This window comes from Hyla sarda, chromosome 2 (genome assembly GCF_029499605.1).
Source record: "Hyla sarda isolate aHylSar1 chromosome 2, aHylSar1.hap1, whole genome shotgun sequence".
NCBI lineage: Eukaryota > Metazoa > Chordata > Amphibia > Anura > Hylidae > Hyla > Hyla sarda.
Window position 1 is genome coordinate 325,942,101 of NC_079190.1, and position 25,721 is coordinate 325,967,821.

Here is a 25,721-nt window from a genome sequence, read left to right on the forward strand (position 1 = left end):
AGTACTGAGTAAAGGGTCTAAATACTTTAGTCCAAGCAATATTTTTTTCAATAAATAAGCAAACATTGTTTTCACTTTTCTTTTTTAAGCACAAGCCTGAACCCTAACAAAATATGAAAAAGTAAAATGGTCTAAAGACTTTCCAGTAGCATTGTATGACACTGACCCTGATCACCTCCTCATAAAATCTGTTAGTTTGAGAGGACCGATCCCTCATAAACACATGCTGATATGGAGAGGATTCCCACAAATATATATTTTTAATTTCACTGTACATTTTGTGGTAAAATGAGTGATGTCATAAGAAAGTACAGTTGGTGGTGCAAAAAAACATTGTCAGTGGAAAATTTAAAGTGGATTTTAGAAGACGAAAAGGAACAAATAAAACAAAGTGCAAATAAAAACAAACCCATGCCGTTAAGGGGTTAAACTAGCAAGCCTATAGTTCCTATAGGTCCTATGATTTTTTTTTCAAACTTTTTACTTTACTTTATTATTATTATTTTTTATTACTTTATTATTTTACTATGTATATTTTAAAATATACAGCATTACAGTGAAACATGAAACTGGTAGATAGGGAAGACAATGGATGAAGCTCACAGCTCAGCCTTTCCTTGTGGAATGACCTTTGCAAAGGTCATACAGCACACCCAGCAACCTCTGCCATTTATGTCAATAGGGGAAGCCCCTGTCTATTGCTGCTAATGTCCATGGGATTTGCTCTGAAGCAACTCTTCAAATGCTGCAAAAAGCTGTTCAGGCAAAATGGCAGCCCCCTTAATAATGTAGAAAAATAGAAATAAAAAAAAGTTACATACAAAAAAAGAAAAAACTATTAGAAAAAAAAGGACATGTTTTCTTATTTTCTTTCTCTAATCTGAAAAAAAATTAGGATATAAATTATAGGGGTACTCCCCTGGAAAACATTTTTTTTTTTTTTATCAACTGGTGCCAGAAAGTTAAGCAGATTTGTAAATTACTTCTATTTAAAAATCTTAATCCTTTCAGTACTTATCAGCTGCTAGATGCTCCACAGGAAGTTCTTTTCTTTTTACATTTCCTTTGTCAGACCACAGTGTTCTCTGCTGACATCTCTGTCCATTTTAGGAAGTGTCCGGAGCATGAGAGGTTTGCTATGGGGATTTGCTTCTACTCTGGACAGTTCCTAAAATGGATAGAGGTGTCAGTGGAGAGCACTGTGGTCAGACAGAAAGGAAATTCAAAAAGAAAAGAACTTGCTGTGCAACATATAGAAGCTCATAAGTACTGGAAGGCTTAAGATTTTTCAAATCTGTTTAACATTCCGGCACCAGTTGATAAAAAAAAAAAAAGTGGAGTACCCCTTTAAAAACTGTCTGGTCACTAGCTGCCTAATATGTCTTATGCTTGGCAGGCACTATTGTCATTAGAATGTAGTTTAATTCAACTGTCAGTGGTTTATATCAAAGCAGCATATTACAAGTTCAGGCCTACTCTACCACCAGGCCAAATGGCATAATAAAATATTTGGCTAATAGGATAAGTACAGCAGACTCACAGCCATGAGTCTGCCTTATTCATAAGAAGAATGCCCACTCATCTCTATTTTTATGTTTGTTCCTATTAGCCACATTTCTAACTAAATATTTGTGTACCATTTGGGCTTATATAACAAACCTCTCAGTATCATGCTGCCCCTACATATGATTTCAATTCTTTTCAACTTTCTTATAATAATACAATAAAGAAAGAAGGGTTTCAATGTTGACAAAGTTATTCATTTATTAGACAGCAAAAAATAAAATATACACAAGAAACAAACTTCAAGAAACAAAGTCTTTGTAATTAGTAGGCTGTATATACAGCGCCAAAGACGGCACTGACTAGGATATGGCAAATTGTTCTTAATATTTACTATTAACAAACATTTGCTGTTGTCTTGGACTTGAGCAGCACTTAAAATACTTAGATACTTACATAAAGAATGCAGCTTTTCTGTATTTCTACATGAGACAAGTACTTCATTAAAGATGCATTTTATTATAATAGGCGGTAAGCACCTTGAATAAAACCATCCAAAACCTTTTAAAAATTTAAAACTAAGTTTTATAAAATAATTTCACACAAAAAAAAAAAAAAAAAAAAAAAATGATTAAAAAGGTTTCTCCACCTTTAGTTTTTCTCCTTAAGATAGCTGATGTGTCTTCAGGTGACTATACTGGAGCGAGGAGAACACAGGCCATTATTGCCAATATATTTTATCTTTTGTAGCAGGTTTATATATACTGTATAGTCTAGAACATGGCCTGTTCATTTCTGTTGAGAACTGAGACATTAGTTTAGACATACCAGTCTGCGTACCTTCTGCGTACAACTATATGATATTTCACACATAATACATACATACATATATATATATTGACAAGGTGGTCTTTATAAATTAATGTAAATACGTTATCAGTCAACCAGCAGATAACTAAATTCTTACAATTAAATAAAAATCAAATTATATACATGTACACGGTATAGATATATACACACACTCCAACAACAAGAAAGGGGTATCAGAGAGATGGCTGCATGAGCTAGGAGGTGGACAATATCTTACAATGGAAGTGAGAATAGTGTAAAAATACCATTAAAATAGAGACGTAAGGAGATGAGAAGAAGGAGGGAATATCCAAAAAGATAAGGAGGAGAAAGAGAGAATTCCAAGGACTTGAACACATTTCCTTCATCTCAGTGTTTGTGGTAAGTCCTCGAAGTAACACATTCTCCAGGATATTTAAAAGTGGTAGCCAGGGATTTGGTGTTTTCAGCTCCTCCGGGACTTAGAGTGCTGGATAAGCCACTGTAGAGTGATGTCTGAAAGAATTGGACAATACAAAAGATTACAACACAAATATGTATGTACCATATATAGAATGCATGTGCATATCTAGAAGAACAGCTGAAGAACTGTAGGTTTGTGAGTTAACAGACACAAAGAGAAGATGCACACTCTGCTGTAAGTGCACGCACACTTCAATGGGGTACCTACCAATGTTGTCCTTTTCTTTGCAGGAAATGGAGTAGCAGCAGATCTCCCGATCTTGGATGGCAGATAGGTTCCTAAACAAAAAAAATAAAAGACATCAGAAAAACTAGGCCTGTAAAGAAACATTCTTGGCATGGTTGTGCTAAGTCATTTGGGACATTTATCATCGTTGCTTTGGTAAGCAAGTTCTGTAGGCATTTTTCTCTTGCTTTGGTTTTGCTTCTGTATGACATATTTTTCATACTATCACAGGGGTTGATAAATTTGGCTTACATAAGCAAAAAACAATAAATTACTTTAGAATGCAATTTTTTTTAGCACACATAAGCAAAAAACAACAAATAACTTCAGAACACCACTGGGAAACACCACCTCCTTTTTACCACTTTTTTCCCCCCTAAATGTATTTTTTGTGTCTTTTACTTCTCAGATCCATGTATGCAGAGGACTTCTTTGTCTTCAGTGGACTACGTAGATGTTTTTTAATTAATAAAATGCTTAAAGAGGGCTTGTAAATTTAGAAAATTTAGATTAAGTCGTCTAGACAGAATTCATTACTAAATCAGGGCTTAGTGTTAGCCTCAAAAACAGCTGGCGCCAAGCCCCAATTATTGCCCTGGTACCCACCACCACAGGGGTGCCGGGAAGAGTCAGTACCAACAGGCCCGTAGTGTCAAAAATGGCGCTCCTGTGCCTAGGCAGTAACACACTATTGTTATTTAGGCAGGGGAGGGCCAGTAACAATGGTCCTCACCCACCCTGGTAATGTCAGGCTGTTGCTGCTTGGTTGATATCTGGCTGAGAATGAAAATATAGGGAACCCCACACATCTTTTGGAAATAATAAAAAAAAAACAAGTATGTGGTTCCCTGTATTTTTATTCACAGCCAGATACCAACCAAGTAGTAACAGCCTGACGTTACCTGGGTGGGCGAGGACCATTGTTACTGGCCCTCCCCAGCCTAAATAATGCCATTTTGTTGGTAGCGGCTCTTCCCTGCACCCCTGTGGCGGTGAGTGTTGGAGTATTAATTGGGGATTAGCGCTAGCTGCTTTGAGGCTTACTCTAAGCCCTGGCTTGGTAATGTATTCTGTCTATAAGACGGCTTCCATTTCTAAGCCTGTAAAGTAAATAAAATAAAATACAAAACAACACGTTTAAAAAACTTTTATTCCAAAAAACATTCATGGCAGCGGAGCCGGCCAGCACCCAGAAATATGAAACTACACTTTTATTTCATATTTCCCAGGCGGTGCCATGATTGGCCGGTTGGCCAATCACAGCACCGCCCAGGAAATATGAAATAACAGTGTAGTTTCATATTTCTGGGAGCCCTCCGCTGCCCTGGCCCCTCATCTCTTCTCCCCTCGTAAACTTAACCCGCCGATCATTGCCCCCCAGCCGCTGCTCATCTACCACCCGCCGCTGACGCTCAGCTCCCCCAGCCGCCGCTGATCTACCCCCCGTCGCTGATGCTCATCTACCCCCCACCGCTGACGCTCATCTCCCCAGCAGCCGCTCGTCTTCCCCCAGCCACCGCTCATCTCTCGGGGAGAGATGAGCGGTGGCGGGGAGAGGTTGAGTGGTGGCGGGGGGATGGGGGGGTCTGTCGGTGGATGAGCGACGGCGGGGAGGAGATGAGCAGCGGCAGGGGAGAGATGAGCGGTGGCAGGGGAGAGATGAGCGGTGGCGGGTTAAGATTACAAGGGAGATGAGTGTGTGGGGGATATGGGAGGGGAGATATGAGATGATCAGGTGCCCGGGCTCCTATATACAGCTGTGTGTTCATATTTCCCGCTGGAGCCGTGATCTCGGCTCCCGGTGAGAAATATGAAATGCCACTCTACAAAGCAGATTTTGTAAGCCAGGTCCGGGCTGGCTTACATTTACGGTGCTTTGGAGGCGGTTGCTATATTATGTGCGACTTTCGCAATTGATCAATCCCTGACCACTGCAAAGTGAAAACTGAAATTCGCTTTGGTAAGCTCTTCTGTAATTTTTTGATTAAAGCCAAAAGTTGCACAAAGAATTGCTTAGGCAAACAAGCGACTTTTTGAGCGACTCAAAAAAAGAGCACTAAATCTTTTGATAAATCTCTGCCATGAACTAAAGCAGGAGAGACGACGTGAAAGTTAACACAGAAAGCTGAATATATCCAATGTCTAGAGGGGGAAGGCAGGTCCAGCATGGATTCATGGCTGAGAATGACTATACAACAGCTCCAGTGACAGGGATAAAGAATAGAATTCACAAGATGGAGAATGAATATACAATGTATCAGACCAAGTAACTCTAGGTCCTCCTACACAATAAAGTATTTGAGATCTGTATGGGATTTGTATTGAAAATGTTAATGTTATTGGCTCATAAACACTGCTGTTATGTGGATATAGCAGCAGTGAAAGACACAATCTGTGCAATATCTAAAATTCACTAGAGCTAAATGCAAGCACAGCAGTGTACCCTGCCTCCTAATGAACAGATAGAGTCATCTTCTGGCATCATGGTCCTCCTGGGTCTACGTAATGGTGGTAAAGTTCCAGCTTACATCCTGTTATGTACTGAGGAAAAGAACAGCATACAATGTTTGAGACAAATTGTCCATCTACTCAACAAGCCAGTGAAAGAGAGGAGACCGCATAGCTATTTTACAGACGGGGGGGGGGGGGGGAGAGATTTGTCAAACCTGTTCTGAGAAAAAAGTTGCTGAGTTTCCCCTTAGCAACCAATTAGATCACTTCTTTAATTTTTCAGAGGCTTTTTCAAAAAATGAAAGAAGCGATCTGATTGGTTGCTATGAGCAACTCGGCAACTTTTCCTCTGGACAGGTTTTGATAAATCTCCCTCAGGGTGTTTGTGGGAGCATTGTGGACCTTCCAGGAAACAATGGCCTATTATAATAAGGACAGCAGGATCCATATACTCACATTCTTTCAATTAATTCTTTCTCATCTAGAGCCCCAGCAATGTCTCTCTTGTTTCCAAGGACAAGAACCTGTAACAGAATTAGAAAACTGGTCAAAATCAACATTTGGGACCTTTTGGAAGGTCTACATAATGGTGCATATGGTGGGAAAAGCTCCCAGTCTATATCTTAAACATCAATGGGCTCCATTTACCTGCCATACACCACGAAAAGTGTTTGTTTTTCCTCGACTAGACTGGTATACCTTTTTTTCTACTGTTTAGTAAAGTGCATCATATTGCAAAGGAAAGTAGATAAATGCCAGGCAATCTTCCTGGCATAGCATTAGGAGGTTATCCACGTACACGCTAAATACAAAAATGCACAAAATCTGCTTTGAAGGGAACCAATCAGCATATTTTAGCATATATAACGCTTGGCAATGTGTTATATATGCTAAAATTGTTATCCTCACATCCCCGGGGGACGTTTGGGGGCCTCAGGGGTGGTAAAGATGTTAAGATATAAAGATCCCCCCGACCGCCTAGCAAGTAGTCCCCTGTGCGGGACTTATACTTACCAGCTCCGTTCGCTGCAGCCGTGGCCCTGCCCCGACGGCTTGAATGATGGCTTGCGTCATTGTTCTGCTCCCTAAGCAGACGGAGCAGAACAATGACGTGAGCCGTCATTAAAGCCGTCAGGGTGGGGCCACGGCTGCAGAGAATGGAGCTGATAAGTGTAAGTCCCGCCCAGGGGACTACTTGCTGTGGGGGGGGGGGGGGGTAATTGGACGATTTATTACTTAATATCTTCACCTGGGTGCACAAACGTCCCCCGGAGGTGGTGAGGGTAATGATTTTAGCATATATAACGCATTTCTAAGTGTTATATATGCTCAAATATGCTAAATGGTTCCCTTATAAACAAAGGTTTACCAAAAAACTAAAAAGAAATCATTGGCAAGAAAAAGACACATAATGGCATATCTGTAATATACAACAAATACTGAAAAATGTTTTGAGGAGCAATGAGACTAATTTGTGTACTCAACTAATGAGGTTGAGATAGGAGGTCGGGATATGAAGATGGGATATGAGGTTGAGATATGAGGATGGAATATGAGGACGGGATAGGAGGTCGAGATATGAGGATGGGATAGGAGGACAGGATAGGAGGTCGGGATAGGAGGACGGGATAGGAGGACGGGATAGGAGGTCGGGATAGGAGGTCAGGATATGAGGTCGAGATATGATGACGGAATATGAGGACGGGATATGGGGTTGGGATATGACAACAATATATGAGGACGGGATATGAAGTCAAGAGCTTCCTCCTTTGTTGATTTTCCTCCCCAACATGGATTAGGAAGGAAAAAACAGGCAACACCGGGTAAAATAATTCACCAAAACACAAAGTGAAAGAGCATAGCTTGTAAGGAAAATGGAAATTCCAAATAAATTTTATATTGATTCACAAAAACAATATATGTCTACTTTATGTTGGCATCATAAAATGGACATTTTAACTTTTTGAAGACATTAGAGGGCTTCAAAGTATAGCAGCAATTTCCAAAATGTTCATGAAAGTGTCAAACTCTGAATTTTTCAGGGACCGGTTAAAGGGGTATTCCAGGCAAAACCTTTTTTATATATATCAACTGGCTCTGGAAAGTTAAACAGATTTGTAAATTACTTCTATTAAAAAAATCTTAATCCTTCCAATAGTTATTAGCTTCTGAAGTTTTCTGTCTAACTGCTCAATGATGATGTCACGTCCTGGGAGCTGTGCATGATGGGAGAATATCCCCATAGGAATTGCACAGCTCCCAGGACGTGAGTCATCAGAGAGCAGTTAGACAGAAAACAACAACTCAACTTCAGAAGCTGATAACTATTGGAAGGATTAAGATTTTTTAATAGAAGTTATTTACAAATCTGTTTAACTTTCCAGAGCCAGTTGATATATATTAAAAAGTTTTGGCCTGGAATACCCCTTTAAGTTTGAACTGGATTTGAGGGGCCTTTCCGTGAGAAATATCCCATAAATGACCCCCTTTATAGAAACTAAACCCCTCAAAGTTTTCAAAATGACATTCAAAAAGTACGTTAACCCTTTAGGTGTTTCACAAGAATTGCAGCAAAGTGGAGGAGAAAAATCTAAAACTGCATTTTTTACCCTAACATGTTCTTGTAGCCCCATTTTTTTCATTTTTAAAAGTGGTAAAAGGGGGAAAAAGCCCCCAAAATTTGTAGCCAATTTCTCTCGAGTATGGAAATACCTCATATATTGACATAAAGTGCTCTGCAGGCTCACAACACGGCTCAAGAGGGAAAGAGCAACTGTGGGATTTTTTAAAAAAATTTTGCTGTCATGGTTTTTGGGGGCCATGTTGCATTTAGGAAGTCCCCATGGTGCTAGAACAGCAAAAAAAAAAAAAAAACACATGGCATACTATTTTGGAAACTACACCCCTCAAGGAACGTAACAAGGGGTATAGTTAGCCTTAAAGGAGAACTACAGAATTAAAAAATTGTCCCCCATACTGCCGGCAGTATAAAAATAAAGATGTACCTACCTTCCGCCGCTCCCCCGGGGCCTCCGGTAACCGGCTTCGGTCTCCGCCGCGATCCTCTTCCTGGTTGCTGGTGGTCGGCGAGTCATGCTGCACTCATCCAATCACCGGCCGCAGTGAAGTCCCGACTCGGCCGGTGATAGACTGAGCGGCAGTGTGACCTTTTTTTGGCCCCCGGTCTAAGAATTTTGTGTCCTGAAGCGTTCTCACACTGCCGCTCAGCATATCGCCAGCCAAGTCGGGACTTCGCTGCGGCCGGTGATTGGATGAGCGCTGTATGACTCACCGACCACCGGCAACCAGGAAGAGGATCGCGGCGGAGACCGGAGCCGGTTACCGGAGGCCCCAGGGGAGCGGAGGAAGGTATGTACATCTTTATTTTTTTTTTACTGACGCCAGTATGGAGGACAATTTTTATATTCTGGAGTTCTCCTTTAACACCCCACAGGTGTTTGACGACTTTGCGTTGAAGTTGGACGTGAAAATGGAAAATTAGATTTTTTTAACACTAAAATGATAGTGTTACTGCAAATTTTTCATTTTCACATGGTGTAATAGGAGAAAATGGACCCCAAAATTTGAAGCCCAATTTCTCCCGGTTAAGAAAATACCCCATATGTTGATGTTAAGTGCTCTGCTGGCGCACTACAGGTCTCAGAACAGAAGGAGCGCCATTGGACTTTTGGAGATAGAATTTAGCTAGAATTTAAATCGGGGGCCATGTACATTTAGAAAGCCCCCATGGTGCCAGAACAGTGGACCCCCCCTTCAATTCCAGACACATTCTCTCTCCAAAAGCCCAATGGCGCTCCTTCTCTTCTGAGCATTGTAGTTCGCCCGCAGAGCATTTAACATCCACACATGTGGTATTTATATACTCAGAAAAATGGGGTTACAAAATTTTGCGGGGCTTTTTTCCTATTACCCCTTGTGAAAATGAAAAATTTGGGATAACACCAGCATTTTAGTGAAGAAAATAAAATTAAATTCATTTTCACGTCCAACTTTAATGAAAATTCGTCAAACACCTGTGGGGTATTAAGGCTCACTATACCCCTATTTTTTTGCGTTTATGTCAGAACCGCTGTAAAATCATCCACCCCTGTGCAAATCACCAATTTAGGCCTCAAATGTACATAATGCGCTCTCACTCCTGAGCCTTGTTGTGCATCCGCAGAGCATTTTACGTCCACATATGGGGTATTTCCGCATTTTGCGTTACAAATTTTGGGGTCTTTTTTTCCTTTTCCTTTTTGTGAAAATTAAAAGTGTGGGCCAGCACCAGCATATAAGTGTAAACATTTTTCTTTTTTTTTACACTAACAGGCTGGTGTAGCCCCTAACTTTACATTTGCATAAGGGGTAAAAGGAGAAAAAGCTCCCAAAATTTGTTGGGCAATTTTTCTCGAGTACGGAAATACCCCATATGTGGCCCTATACTGTTGCCTTGAAATACGATAGGGCTCCGAAGTGAGAGAGAGCCATACGCATTTGAGGCCTAAATTAGATATTTGCATAGGGACTGACCCGGATGCAAGAATTAGACTTGCTTTGGATTCCAAAATTACCCTATGGCAGTGTTTCCCAAACAGGGTGCCTCCAGCTGTTGCAAAACTCCCAGCATGCCTGGACAGTCAATGGATGTCCGGCAATACTGGGAGTTGTTGTTTTGCAACAGCTGGAGGCTTTAGAAACCGTGCCGTACCAGAGGTTTCTCATTTTTATTGGGGAAGTGGGGGGGGGTAACTGTGTAGGGGTATGTGTATATGTAGCGTTTTTCCCCTTTATTTTGTGCAGCGGAAAATTTCCTGCATCTCTAACTTGCAGCGAGAGACTAACTGTAAACCCCCGCCTGTGTGAATGTACCCTGTACCCTCAGACCTCCAGCTTTTGAAAAAATACAGTTCCCAGCATGCCCTGTGGCTGTCCGTGCATGCTGAGGGTTGTGGTTATGCAACAGCTGGAGGCACACTTGTTGCAAAACACTGAGTTAGGTTGGGAAACATTGTCTGTTTCCTAACTAAGTGTTTCCCAACCAGTGTTCCTCCAGCTGTTGCAAAACTACAATTCCCAGCATGCATGGTCTGTCAGTGCCTGCTGGGAGTTATAGTTTTGCAACAGCTGGAGGCACACTGGTTGGGAAACACTGATTTGGGAAACAGACAATGTTTCCCAACCAGTGTGCCTCCAGTTGTTCAAAACTACAGCTCCCAGCATACCCAGACTGCCGACAGGCATGCTGGGAGTTGTAGTTTTGCAACATCTGGAAGAGCACAGTTTGGAAACCACTATACAGTGGTGCCCAAACGGTAGTGCTCCAGATGTTGCAAAACTACAACTCCAAGCATGCCCAGACTGCCCAGGCATGCTGGGAGTTGTAGTTCTGTAACTTCTGTCCCTTCAGATGTTGCAGTACTACAACTCCCAGCATGCCTGGACAGTCTCAGCATGCTGGGAGTTGTAGTTTTTCAACATCTGGAGGGCTACCGTTTGAACACCACTGTATAGTGGTCTCCAAACTGTGGCCCTACAGTAGTTGCAAAACTACAACTCCCAGCATGCTGGGAGTTGCAGTTTGGCAACCCCTAGAAGGCAACAGTAAAGATCATGTCGTCTCCCTACCTCCGCCGCTGATCTTCGCTGATGCCACCGATCCCCGCCGCAAGTCCCCAGGTACCGGCCGCCATCTTCTCTCCCCCGCTCTGCCCGACATCCAGGGGCGGACAGAGCGGGGGATTGCCATAGTAACCCCCCGCCTTCAACTGCCATTGGTCAGTAGTCATTACTGACTAATGGCAGGGGATAGGAGGGGGTGGAGGGTGTATGCATACGCCCTGCGTCCCCAAACGGTTAAAGGCCACAGACCTTAATGTACGGCGGTACTTAGCGCACCAGGATGTACATTTACGTCCTGTACATGACCGTGAGCATCGGAGCGACGATCGGGTCATGCGCGGCAATTCCCGGCTGCTGATTGCCAGGGACCCGCCGGTGATGGCGGACATCAGCGATCGCATGGATGTCTGCCATTAATCCCTCAGATGCCGTGATCAATACAGATCACGACATCTGCAGCAGCATTTTATGATGATCTGATCGCCTGCGGCACGCCGCGGAGATCAGATCATCTAACATGGCGGATGGAGGTCCCCTCACCTGCCTCCGCCGCCTTCCAGGCTTCTTCTGCTCTGGTCTGAGATCGAGCAGACCAGAGCAGAAGATAACCAATAACACTGATCAGTGCTATGCCCTATGCATAGCACTGAACAGTATTAGCAATCAACTAATTGCTATAAATAGTAAATAGTATTTGGTATCGCCGCGTGTATAAATGTCCGAACTATTAAAATATAATGTTAATGATCCCATATGGTGAACAGCGTGAGTGTTAAAAAAAAAAATCTATACATGAAAAATTGCTGCTTTTTATGTCACATTTTATTAAGGAAATTTTTTTATATATATATATATATATATATATATATATATATATATATATATATATATATAAAATCCAAATAGAAGCAGCGCATCAAGTAGAATCAGGTGATAGTCAGTATGGGGTGCTCGCATAATTGGAGCCTGGGTCCACCGGTTCCTCAATCCAAATAGGTGAAATAGAATACAGCACACCACTGTTGCAGTCAAAACAAATAGATTTATTCCATAGCGTGCAGAGGACTACGTTTCACCGGTCTCACACCGGTGTGAGAACGGTGAAACGTAGTCCTCTGCACGCTATGGAATAAATCTATTTGGTTTGACTGCAACAGTGGTGTGCTGCATTCTATGTCACATATATATATATATATATATATATATATATATATATATATATTTATTGATTTTTTTTTTTTTATGAAAGCTTTATATACACAAATATTGTATCAATAAAAAGTACAGATCAGGGCACAAAAAATGAGCCCTAATATCACCGCTTATACAGAAAAATAAAAAGTTATAGGTCAGCAAAATTGAGGGATTTTAAATGTACTAACTTGGTTAAAACATTTGTGATTTTTTTAAAGCGGTACAATAATAGAAAAGTATGTAATCATGGGTATCATTTTAATCATATTGACCCACAGAATAAAGAAAATATGTCTATTTACCGTAAATAGTACAGCGTGAAAACAAAACTTTCCAAAATTTTCTAAATTGCAGGTTTCTTATTAATTTCCCCACACAAATAGTATTATTGGTTGCACCATACATTTTATGGTAAAATTAGTGATGTCATTACAAAAAACAACTCGTCGCACAAGAAACAAGCCCTCATACTAGTCTTTGGATGAAAATATAAAAGAGTTACAATTTTTCGAAGGCGAGGAGGAAAAAACGAAAATGCAAAAATAAAATTGGCCTGGTGCTTGTGGTCAAAATGGGCCTGGTCCTTAAGGGGATAAAATTGCCCTATTTTGACCACCTATAACTTTCCCATTTTCCCCTATACAGGGCTGTATGATGGCTCATTTGTTGCGCCGTGATCTGTAGGTTTTTTGATCACTTTTTTTATTTTTTTAAATGTGACCAAAACGCAGCAATTTTTACGCTGTTCACCGTATGGGATCATTTACATTATATTTTTATAGTTTGGACATTTACGCATGTCGCGATGTCAAATGTTAATGATCATTTTTACGCTTTCTGGGAGTTAAATGTGAAAAAAGGGGTGATTTACATTCTTATTGGGGGAGGGGCTATTTCACATTTAACTTTTATTTATTTATTTTTTACACTTTTTATGTCCCCATGGGGGACTATTTAGAGCAATCAATAGATTGCTAATACTGTTCAGTGCTATGCATAGTAATGATCAGTATTATCAACAATCTTTTTCTCTGGTCTGCTCGATGTCAGACCAGAGAAGAAGACCCCGGGAGAACGGTGGAGGCAGGTGAGGGGACTTCCGTCCACAGTCCTGGATGATTGGATCTCCGCGACCTTACTGCAGCCGATCTGATCATCCATTTAAACTGCCAGATTGCCACAGATGTATTGATCACAGCATCTGAGGGGTTAATGGCGGACATTAGCACGATCGTTCATGTCCGCCATTACGGGCGGGTCCCTGCCGTATATGATGCTAGCACCTAGTGCTTGCGTCATGTACAGGACATAAATGTACATCTTGATGCTCTAAGTCCCAGCGGATCAGGACGTACATTTATATCAAACGTCCTTAGGCTGCGTTCACACGCTATTACTAGCAGCAGGTTTCATGCTGCGGGAAACCTGCTGCTAGTTACGCTACCATTGATTTGAATGGGTCCACAGACAGTCCGCAATAGTGTCAGATTTGCAGACTGTCCGCGGACCCATTTAAATAAATGGCAGCGTAACTCACAGTGGGAAACTCTCTGCTAGCTACTAACTTGTGAACGCACCCTAAAGGGGTTATCTAGGAAAAGAAAAACAGAGCTATTTCTTTTAAAAACAGTACCACACCTGTCCTCAGGTTGTGTTTGGTAACACAACTTTGCTTCATTGACTTCAACGGAACTGAGCTGTAATACCACACACACAACCTTAGGACACGTGTGGTGTTATTTAATTCGTTATTGAAGTAAAAATATTAATTATTGGAAAATATTAATTAGAGAAAAATAATTGTGGTCACTGCGCCTGTACTCGCATTTAACCCCTGGACATGTTTTACCCACACTGTTATCGCTTGTCTGGGCACTAGTAATCATGGAATTATTATGTCAGATGCTTTTGCTCGAATTTTCGGGATTGATAATTTTGACGCAAAGCTATTTTTTGGGCGCCAACTCTGCAATTTTGCAGCGAAAAAAACAAAAGTGGCACGAAAATGAACTCTTGCGTGTTTTCAAAGCAACACAAGAGAACTTTGAAAATGTGAGGGGAAAAAAGGGTAATTAATGTCGCTGTAACAGAAATTATAGTAGTTTTTAAATATGTCCCCTAATTGTGTTCAAAATCTGCAGATTTTGCAAGTGATTTGCAGGGTTTCTGCAATAAAAAGTACAAGTAAGGGTGCGTTCACACGGCCGTCCGTTTTTTTTATCCCCCTTATCGGTTCCGTTCTTGCAGGCTGTAAACGGATTAAAAACTGTTTAAAAAAAATCCAATTCATGTCAATGGGATTCTTTTTACAATCCGTTTACATCCGTTTGCACCAGTCTGCACTCATCACTGCACATGCAGTATTTTTTCTCCCATCCAAAAAATGCAAGAAAAAAACGTATACAGTAAATTCAACTTTGAAGCCTATGGAAAAGGGATGAGCCTTTAATGTCATCCGTTTGCATCCGTTTTTTCAATCCGTTTTTACTTCTGAGCATATTAACTGAACAATAACGGATCCAAACTAGGGATCGCCCAATACCGATAATCTGTGGAGGTTAGGGGCGATAGCCGATAACTTATGCCGATATTCCGGTATAAGTTATCGGCTATTTACCCCCCCCCCCCCCCCCCCCACACCGCTGCAGATCATTGATTTAAAGCGGGCGCTTTAAATCAATGAACTGCAGCGGCTTTTGCGGTGCCATAGACTGCCGCCACCGCCTGCTTCTCTCCCCCTGCCTGTCCGAGGGTCCTGAGCCACCGCTCCGCACCCCCTACCGCCCCACCGCACCGCCCCGGCCCCATTGCCGGCTTTATAATTACCTGTTACCGGGTTGGCAGGTGAGAGGGGGGATGTAAATCACTGCAGTGTCCCTTTCTTTGCGTAAATCTAGCGTGAATTTTTTTTTTACTTTCTAGCTCTTGCTAGAGAAAGTCGCACGAAAAATAGGGTAGACGCAATTGCGACAATTTTGCGCCAAAAATAGTCCGAAAAAAATGACTAAACCCCTTAGTAAATGCCCCTCAATATGGATTGACATCTTACCCTGTATCAACATACCCGAAATGTTACATTAGGAGGGAGCTTGGCCCATAGGATCTAACAGAATAGGGAATAGTGACAAGGAGTAAACTTACCGGAATACCTTGCAGTTGAGCCTTATCCAGTAAATTATGGAGCTCATTTTTTGAAGCCTCAATTTTCTCTTGATCTGCAGCATCCACCATGTATCTATGGAAAGACCCTTGATATCAGTACAGGCTAATACACTGTTCATCTACTACAGCACAATACAGTAACACCTTTTTTCAAATGACAACTTTAAATTGCTAACCAAATGGTCATCTAAAGGGGGCAGTATACATTGGGTGTAAATTCATTCAAATGTTAATTCTTAAAGGGGTATTCTAGGATAAAAAATATATATATATATATATATATATATATATATATATATATATATACACACAACTGGCTCCAGAAAGTTAAACAGATTTGTAAATTAATTATCTTAAAACTTAATTCTTCCAATAATAATCAGCTGCTGAAGTTGAGTTGCTCTTTTCTGTCTGGCAACAGTGCTCTCTGCTGACACCTCTGTCTGTCTTGGGAACTACACAGAGTAGAATAGGTTTGCTATGGGGATTTGCTTCTACTCTGGACAGTTCCCGAGACAGGTGTCCTCAGAGAGCACTTAGACAGAAAAGAACAACTCAATTTCAGCAGCTGCGGCTGTTGTAAGCAGTAGATGTTGCGGCTGTTGAAGGACTTTCAGTTTGCTCTGGTGGAAATCTCAAGCAGTAGTGGTGCGTTATCAATGCGTTACTTGTGATTTCTGAACACATTTCAGGGTACTTAGATATGTCAATGACCCTACTGCTTGAGATGTCCACCAGCGCAAGCTGAAAGTCCTTCAACTACCGCAACATCCACTGCTTACAACAGCCGCAGCTTCTACTCATCCAGCCCCCTTTCATACCATTGACGTTAGACGCCAAGAAACTCCACGAGGTCCGGCCACCGGTAATCTGCTAGCTGCCTCCTTTATCACAGCAGCATCCATCGGGTCTGTGGCAGGCAGACCAGCCGCAGAAGCGCACGCAGACCTCGGCACGGACGGGTGCTTGCTGGCATCGGTTTCTTTGGAGCATTATCTACATCCAAATACATCTGGCTGGTAAATATATACCCACCTTTGGTGTCTAACATATGGACCTGGGTATATACACCCATACTACTTTAATGTGTGGACTATGTCAAATAATGCTATTCTGAACTAGCAAATGCTGGACTATTGAGAGTATCAACAATTATGCAGTGGTGTGATTACATTTTATTTGAATTTTGCTATTTATACTATATTTATCTCCTCACAAGGGCCCTGTGATAGGAGATATTACCATCTAATCTAAGTATATGACTACTAAATGTGTTTTAATAAAAATATTTCTAATTTTTTCACCATATATTTGAAGCACGGTTCATTTCTATTCATCATATATCAGTTTATCTGATATCGTCCTTGAAGTTTATGGTTACAATTTCTTTTCTTTTACAAATATACTTTACACCTAAGGTGTAGGTGTCCAACCATAATATACCTCGGCCAATAAATTGTGATCTGCACCTACTATTTTTATTCTAATTTACAAATCTGTTTAACTTTCTGGAGCCAGTTGATTATATTATATATATATATATATATATATATATATATATATATATATATATATAGATAGATATAAAAAAAAAGGTTTTTCCTGAATAACCCCTTTAAATTCTTGTCTAGGATGAAGGTCATCCTCTTACAGGGAAGGTATATAAGAGACATATCTTTTCTTATAACCTAAAGCAGTATTTCCCAACCAGTGCGCCTCCAGCTGTTGCAAAACTACAACTCCCAGCATGCCCGGACAGCCAACGGCTGTCCGGGCATGCTGGGAGTTGTAGTTTTTCAACATCTGGAGGCACCTTGGTTGGGAAACACTGACCTAAAGCCATCACCTATGTCTGCTTATAGACCTGACAGCTTGTTATACAGTAAAGAATGCACACACAGCTCCCCGGAAGACTACTGCTGTATGAAGCATTTAGCCTTCAAGATTTCCAAGCTCCTTCCTTCACTATACATCGGTAATGTTTACATGGCAAAATGAAGTGGAGGGAATTACAAAGAGCCAGGGCAGTAAGAGCTTATTCGGTAAATTGTGGGCATCACAGTTGTTGGGTATGAGTAATATTACATGTGAATTATTACATAGTGTCAGATTCTTATGAGAAATATCAGCATATTCATCTAATGTGCTTATTGTATTATCAAACAGATTAACATATTCGCAAATAAAAATTGTGATAAGTGATACATTTTATATATATGTGTAACAGTTACTTAAATGTCAACCCAGCTTTCCCAGTTTCCTGATAATCTGTCAGGTAAAGCAGACATATTGGGACTCTTCAGGAGGCTGGGAAAACTGAGTGGCACCGGAGTGGTCTCCTGAAGCCCCAACAATGATAGGTTGCTCATCCTCCTTGCACCCCACACTGATGTCATCTAACCCAGCTAAGGATGCATTCACACCACGTTTTAGCAATACAGTTCTTGTATACGTTTTCAATTTGAAAACCGTATGGGACCATATTGAAAACCATATGCAATGACTCTCCATTGAAAACTGTATGCCAAACGATGCATCCGTTTGTATCCGTTTTGCGTCTTGTACGGTTTTGTCCGTTTTTTTCCCCCGTACCCATATGAGTAGCCTACCACGGGTTTTGGTTCGGATGAAAAACCGTATATGTTTTTTTAAAACTTAGGGGTCAATGGAAACCATAGAGAACCGTATGTGCGTACAGTTCCCTCCGCTTTGCACCATACGGTTTCTTGACTTTGCACATTTTTTTTTTCATGGAATTTCAATTAACCCCTTAAGGACTCAGCCCATTTTGGCCTTAAGGACTCAGACAATTAAATTTTTACGTTTTCATTTTTTCCTCCTCGCCTTCTAAAAATCATAACTCTTTTATATTTTCATCCACAGACTAGTATGAGGGCTTGTTTTTTGCGCGACCAGTTGTCCTTTGTAATGACATCACTCATTATATCATAAAATGTATGGCGCAACCAAAAAACACTATTTTTGTGGGGAAATTAAAATGAAAAACGCAATTTTGCTAATTTTGGAAGGTTTTGTTTTCACGCCGTACAATTTATGGTAAAAATGACGTGTGTTCTTTATTCTGAGGGTCAATACGATTAAAATGATACCCATTATTATATACTTTTCTATTATTGTTGTGCTTAAAAAAAATCACAAAACTTTTTAACCAAATTAGTACGTTTATAATCCCTTTATTTTGATGACCTATAACTTTTTTATTTTTCCGTATAAGCGGCGGTATGGGGGCTCATTTTTTGCGCCATGATCTGTACTTTTTTTTTGATACCACATTTGCATATAAAAAACTTTTAATACATTTTTTATAATTTTTTTTTTTAATAAAATGTATTAAAAAAGTAGGAATTTTGGACTTTTTTTTTTTTTTCGTTCACGCCGTTCACCGTACGGGATCATTAACATTTTATTTTAATAGTTCGGACATTTACGCACGCGGCAATACCAAATATGTCTATAAAAAATGTTTTTTTACGCTTTTTGGGGGTAAAATAGGAAAAAACTGACGTTTTACTTTTTTATTGGGGGAGGGGATTTTTCACTTTTTTTTTTACTTTTAAATTTTTTTACATTTTTTTTACACTTGAATGGTCCCCATAGGGGACTATTCATAGCAATACCATGATTGCTAATACTGATCTGTTCTATGTATAGGACATAGAACAGATCAGTGTTTTCGGTGATCTTCTGCTCTGGTCTGCTCGATCTCAGACCAGAGCAGGAGACGCCGGGAGCCGGACGGAGGAAGGAGAGGGGACCTCCGTGCGGCGTTATGAATGATCGGATCCCCGCAGCAGCGCTGCGGGCGATCCGATCATTCATTCAAATCGCGCACTGCCGCAGATGCCGGGATCTGTATTGATCCCGACACCTGAGGGGTTAATGGCGGACGCCCGCGAGATCGCGGGCGTCGGCCATTGCCGGCGGGTCCCTGGCTGCGATCAGCAGCCGGGATCAGCCGCGCATGACACGGGCATCGCTCCGATGCCCGCGGTTATGCACAGGACGTAAATGTACGTCCTGGTGCGTTAAGTACCACCTCACCAGGACGTACATTTACGTCCTGCGTCCTTAAGGGGTTAAACAAGTGAAACTTTATTCATAATGGAGTGAAAAGTTAAAAACATATACGGTTTTTCCTTAAAAAACTGATGCAACCGGACATCATTTTTTCAAACTGTATACGGTTTTTAACAGTATACAGGTTAAAATTTGTACACACGTTTTGATAAAGTTTAGCTCGGTTTTGAGGAATCAGTTTTTCATCAAAAACCTGATATGGGAACTGTATTGCAAAAACATGGTGTGAATGCAGCCGAACTCTACTTTCAGCCCGCTATACAACTTCTCACCCCGTCCACCCCTTAGTCTAAATCATACTTTACCAAGACGTTGGACTGATGGCAGGAACTCTCTGGCAATCTGATCTGTAACTATATCAGGAGATGAACCGGAAGTCCTACAGACTTGCATGGCACTTTCTGTTGTACTCTTGGGCTGTGGGACATCCCTAAACTCTAAGATGTGTACCAAATTTTTTGAATGAAAGTGAAGGCTTATTTATAATGCAATGTTCCCGCAATGTAATAAGGAAGAAGTTTGCAGTATTGGGGAGTACGACATCCTTCTTTTCTACTTGATATATCCCTTGGACTGTTCTATACAAGTGTCTGCACCACGATATACTTCTGTATAAGGATAGCGGAGCAGTGGAGGGAAGTGCTGCATTCCTGATCCCAGCAGTGCCAGATTATTCTATACCTGTGTTGGACTTATTTATAATGCAGCAAGTGGGAAATGGATAATAAAATATCTTAAAATGCAGCACTTGAGCCAAAATTGTGCCAAATTCTGGTGCTTTTTGAAAGGGACCTGTCACGGGGAGGCAGAAGCTACAGGTGGCACTGTGTTATATAGGGTAAAATAAGTTTTCTTACCATATCCTGATGTTCTACTGAGCATACATGATAGTGAAGAAAAGTAGTTTTAAAATGAGTCCCAAGTAGTCATTCTGGCATGTGGCCACCAGTTTTATAGGGTAAAATCTAGTGACAGGCTCCCTTTAAGCCAACTAATAGTTGATCTGAACAGTAAACCAGGTGCATTCTTAGACTGTGTAGCTGAAATTTACACTGTCTAAGAATTAATCAGTTTAAGTAAGTTTGTCCCAGTGTGTTATATGCACAATTGCTACAGGAAAAAAAAATGTATGTGACCACATTATGTGAACATACCTAAATCCTATTCACTTCAGATAAGTAACTGGCTGCTATGAAAATATACTACAGCAGAATCTATGTGAACACCACCTAGAGGCTGGAGTGCGTGGGCGTTTAAACGGGTACTCCACTGGAAAACTTTTTTTTTTTTTTTAAATCAACTGGTGCCAGAAAGTTAAACAGATTTGTAAATTACTGCCATTAAAAAAATATTAATCCTTCCAGTACTTATCAGCTGCTATATGCTCCACAGAAAGTTCTTTTCCTTTTGAATTTCTTTTCTGTCTGACCACAGTGCTCTCTGCTGACACTTCTGTCCATTTTAGGAACTGTCCAGAGCAGGATAGGGTTGCTATGGAGATTTTCTCCTACTCTGGACAGTTCCTCAAATGGACAGAGGTGTCAGCAGAGAGCACTGTGGTCAGACAGATAGGAAATTCAAAAAGAAAAGAACTTCCTGTGGAGAAAATAGCAGCCAATAAGTACTGGAAGGATTAAGATTTTTTAATCGAAGCAATTTACAAATCTGTTTAACTTTCTGGCACCACTTTTTTATTTCCATTGGAGTACCCCTTTAAGGGAACCTGAAGCCATGAACATGCTATCCTATCTATCAACATCATTAGAGATGAGCGAACTTACAGTAAATTCGATTCGTCACTAACTTCTCGGCTCGGCAGTTGATGACTTTTCCTGCATAAATTAGTTCAGCTTTCAGGTGCTCCGGTGGGCTGGAAAAGATGGATACAGTCTTAGGAGACTCTTTCCTAGGAATGTATCCACCTTTTCCAGCCCACCGGAGCACCTGAAAGCTGAACTAATTTACGCAGGATAAGTCATCAACTGACGAGCCGAGAAGTTTGTGACGAATCGAATTTACTGTAAGTTCGCTAATCTCTAAACATCATGTTATAGAGGAAGAACAGCTGAGCAGATTGACATTGATATCTTTGAGGGGAAAGATTCAGTAGAACTTGTCATTTGTAGACAATCTGTGATGTTTCCTTGGTTAGGAGTCCAGTGGGTGATTCTATCATTGAGAGACACCGCCCTCTGGACTCCTAAGAATAGAAAGAGCAGGGATTTTACTGAATCTTTTCCCACAAAGATATATATCAATCTGCTCAGCTTTTCCTGCTGTATAACATGGTGCAGATAGATTACATAGCATTTTCATGGTGATGGGTTTGCTTTAAAACTGGAAGGAATTCCTGCAAGCTGACACATAAGGCATTATGCAATAAAATACGAATATCTCCTGCATACATTGTGATACTTACACAATGGCACTCACACCTCGGCAATACCTTTCCCACATGCTTCGAAAGCGTGGCTGACCTCCAATGTCCCAGAGCTAAACAGAAAGAGTGCATGTAAAGGTAAAGAACAAAATAAGCTTATGACCTTTTACTTGTTGGATGGTTTATCTATGTTTATTCTACTACATGATAATAAACAGATATAAAAGATGAGCATCAAACTGTGAGGCAGAACTAACCAGTGAGGCATGATTACCACTCCAAACTCTAGATCAGTGTTTCCCAACCAGGGTGTCTCCAGCTGTTTCAAAACTACAACTCCCAGCATGCCCGGACAGCCGAAGGCTGTCCGGGCATGCTGGGAGTTGTAGTTTTGCAACAGCTGGATGCACCCTGGTTGGGAAACACGGCCCTAGATATTGTATTTAATTCTATATGGGATGCACTTGCTTGAGTAATGTTATTGCTACAATCTGTGTGCAGTAATAGGTCGTACCTTGATGGTTACGTTTCCTTTGGTGATTTTCCGCATATTAAAACCAACGGTTGGGATCATGTCTTCATTAAACTGTCCAGACTGAAAGAAACAGAGCAAAGAGATCATCATGAATCACAATGTTTAGTGAAGTCTGAATCTTTGACCCACAACAGGCACTTTAATCATTTTAACAATTTAGTGCGTCACAGAGCTGAAATGGATGACTAAGGCTAGGCTATGAATATTAAAGGGGTACTCCGGTGGAAAACATTTTTATTTTTAAATCAATTGGTGCCAGAAAGTTAAACAGATCTGTAAATGACTTCTATTAAAACATCTTTATCCTGCCAGTTCTTTTTAGCAGCTGTATGCTACAGAGGAAATTCTTTTCTTATTGAATTTCTTTTTTGTCTCGTCCACGGTGCTCTCTGCTGACACCTGATGCTCGTATCAGGAACTTTCCAGAGCAGGAGAAAATCCTCATAGCAAACCTATGACTTAACTTTGAAGCTCTCTGCTTGTAAGGAAAGTAGACGTAACAAATAAATGATATATTGATTTACAAATACAATATGTCTACTTTATGTTTCCATCATAAAGTTGATAGGTTTGTACTTTTGGAAGACATCAGAGGGCTTCAAAGTTCAGCAGCAATTTTCTGAATTTTTCAGGGACCAGTTCAGGTTTGAAGTGGATTTGAAGGGCTTTCATATTAGAAATACCCCATAAATGACCCCATTATAAAAACTGCACCCCTCAAAGTATCCAAAATGACATTCAGAAAGTGTGTTAACCCTTTAGGTGTTTCACAGGAATAGCAGCAAAGTGAAGGAGAAAATTCAAAATCTTCATTTTTTACACTGGCATGTTCTTGTAGACCCAGTTTTTGAAATTTTACAAGGGGTAAAAGGAGAGGAATCTTCCTAAAATGTGTAACCCAATTTCTCTTGAGTAAGAAAATATCTCATATGTGTATGTCAAGTGTTCGGCGGGCGCAATAGAGGACTCAGAAGGGAAGGAGCGACAATGGGATTTTGGAGAGTGAGTTTTTCTGAAATGGTTTTTGAGGGCATGTCACATTTAGGAAGCCCCTATGGTGCCAGGACAGAAAAAAAAAAAAAAAAACACAACATGGCATACTATTTTGGAAACTACACCCCTCAAGAAACATAACAAGGGGTGCAGCAGGGGTGTGGACATTTTATAAAAACTACTTGTTCACGGGACTAAAATGGAGCAAAATCTACTTGTCCCTCATGACGATCCACTTGTCCGGGCCAATTTTCGCTTTTACGCTCAAATTTTTTCCTCCTCGCCCTAAAATAGCCATAACTACCTACTATAATGATACCTTTTCATTTTTCAATAACATATTCTCTGAACAAAACAAAAAAATAAAAATAATAATAATATATATATATATATATATATATATATATATATATATGAAGTGAAATTGAAATAGTAAAAGATAATTTAGCAGATTTGGTGGTTTTCTTTTCTGCGCCATTTACCTGTTAGTTTTATACTTTAGGCGCCTGATTACAGCAATGCCAGATTTGTATCGTTTACGTCATGTTTTACTAATTCTGGACTTTTTCTAATTTTTATAATTGCCATTTTTTAACCCCTGTAGCTTTATATTTTTTCCGCATACCAGGCTGTATGAGGGCTCATTTTTTGCGCCATAATCAGTTTTTTGTATCTGCACCATTTTGGCATTGATCTGACTTTTTAATCGCTTTTAACTTTTTTTCTGGGATATTATAAAAATTGCAATTCAGTGGTTTGGTATTTTTTTACATTTACCGTACGGGATACATAATGTTATATTTTAATCGGTCGTACATTTACGCACGAAGCGATACCTAATATGTTTATTTTTATTATGTTTACATGTTTTTATATAGGAAAAGGGGGTGATTTGAACTTTTAAAAAGGAAGGAGTTAATGCAGCGGTCTTCAAACTGTGGCCCTCCAGATGTTGCAAAACTACAACTCCCAGCATGCCCGGACAGCCAACAGCTGTCCTGGCATGCTGGGAATTGTAGTTTTGCAACATCTGGAGGGCCAGTTTGGAGACCACTGGGTTAATGTGTGTCTTTCAAACTTATATTAAAACTTTTTTTTTTTTTTTTTACACTTTATTAGACTTATGAGGAATCATTAGGATTCCTCAGACAGATGAATAGATTCTATTGAACTCTATTAATCTCTATGCTCTGTGATCCATTGATAGAGCCTGGTCCAGCCAGGATCTATCAATGACAGAGCCGGAACAGGAGGAAGCAGAGGTAAGTCCTCCGGCTACCTCTATAGTGGATCGCCCCCCATCTCCCTTTAGACGCCGCTGTCAGCTTTGACAGCGGCGATCTAAAGGGTTAATAGCCAGCCGCGGCGATCGCCGCATGCTGGCTATTAGCGGCGGCCCCCGACTACTGAGAACAGCCAGGGGCTGCAGAGTACGGAGCGGGCAGGAATCCCGAGCCTGCTCCACACTCCCCTGTGAGCGCCGCATGCATCTTACCGTGCAGACGTGTGTCCGCTCCTCCCCCCAGCTCTCCGAATCTACAGCTGGGGGGAGTGAAGGCAGAGGACGCAGGTCTGCATGGGGAGCAAGAAGCCACGCCCCTCATCTCCCCCCGCACATCTGCAGAGCAGGGGAGAGAAGACAAATACACAGCTTCTCATCTCCCCTGCTCTGTTTCCGAGGAAACAGGTTTTTACAGCCGGGGGCGGCAGAGTATGGAGCGGGCAGGAGTCGGGAGCCCGCTCCATACAGTCTGCAGAGCGCAGCCACGCTTGTCAGGTCCGGCCCTGCTTGCCCGAAGCAAATTCACCTGCCCGGTGCCCAAAACTGCTTGTCCCGGGCGTCGGGCGATAGGAATTCCACATCCCTGGTGCAGTGAGCCTTAACACCCCACACGTGTTTGACGACTTTTCGTTAAAGTCAGATGAGTAAATACATTTTTTATTTTTCACTAAAATGCTGGTTTCCCCCCAAAAATTTCAAGGGGTAATAGGAGAAAATGCCCCCCAAAATTTGTAACCCCATCTCTTCTGAGTATGGAAATACCCCATGTGTGGATGTCAAGTGCTCTGTTGGCGCACTACAATGCTCAGAAGAGAAGGAGTCACATTTGGCTTTTGGAAAGCAAATTTTGCTGAAATGGGTTTTGGGGGGCATGTCCCATTTGGGAAGCCCCTATGGTGCCAGAACAGCAAAAAAAAAAAAAAACAAAAAAAAAAACACATGGCATACTATTTTGGAAACTACA

The 25,721-nt window shown here is 41.0% G+C and overlaps 1 protein-coding gene across 2 annotated transcripts in view; it reads right to left on the reverse strand.

Moving 5' to 3' along the window:
• Window positions 1–1,746: 1,746 nt before the first annotated feature.
• The window catches only part of LOC130356410 (ADP-ribosylation factor-like protein 8A), a 71,310-nt gene continuing 47,335 nt past the window's right edge, over window positions 1,747–25,721 (reverse strand). For both annotated transcript variants that reach the window (XM_056557938.1, XM_056557937.1), the window contains exons 2-7: window positions 22,462–22,542; window positions 21,987–22,060; window positions 15,449–15,542; window positions 5,948–6,015; window positions 3,023–3,093; window positions 1,747–2,847 (exon numbers count right to left, since the gene is read on the reverse strand). In XM_056557938.1, coding sequence (XP_056413913.1) covers window positions 2,798–2,847; window positions 3,023–3,093; window positions 5,948–6,015; window positions 15,449–15,542; window positions 21,987–22,060; window positions 22,462–22,542 — 438 coding nt within the window. In that variant the 3' untranslated portion in view covers window positions 1,747–2,797. The remainder of the gene's footprint in view (window positions 2,848–3,022; window positions 3,094–5,947; window positions 6,016–15,448; window positions 15,543–21,986; window positions 22,061–22,461; window positions 22,543–25,721) is intronic.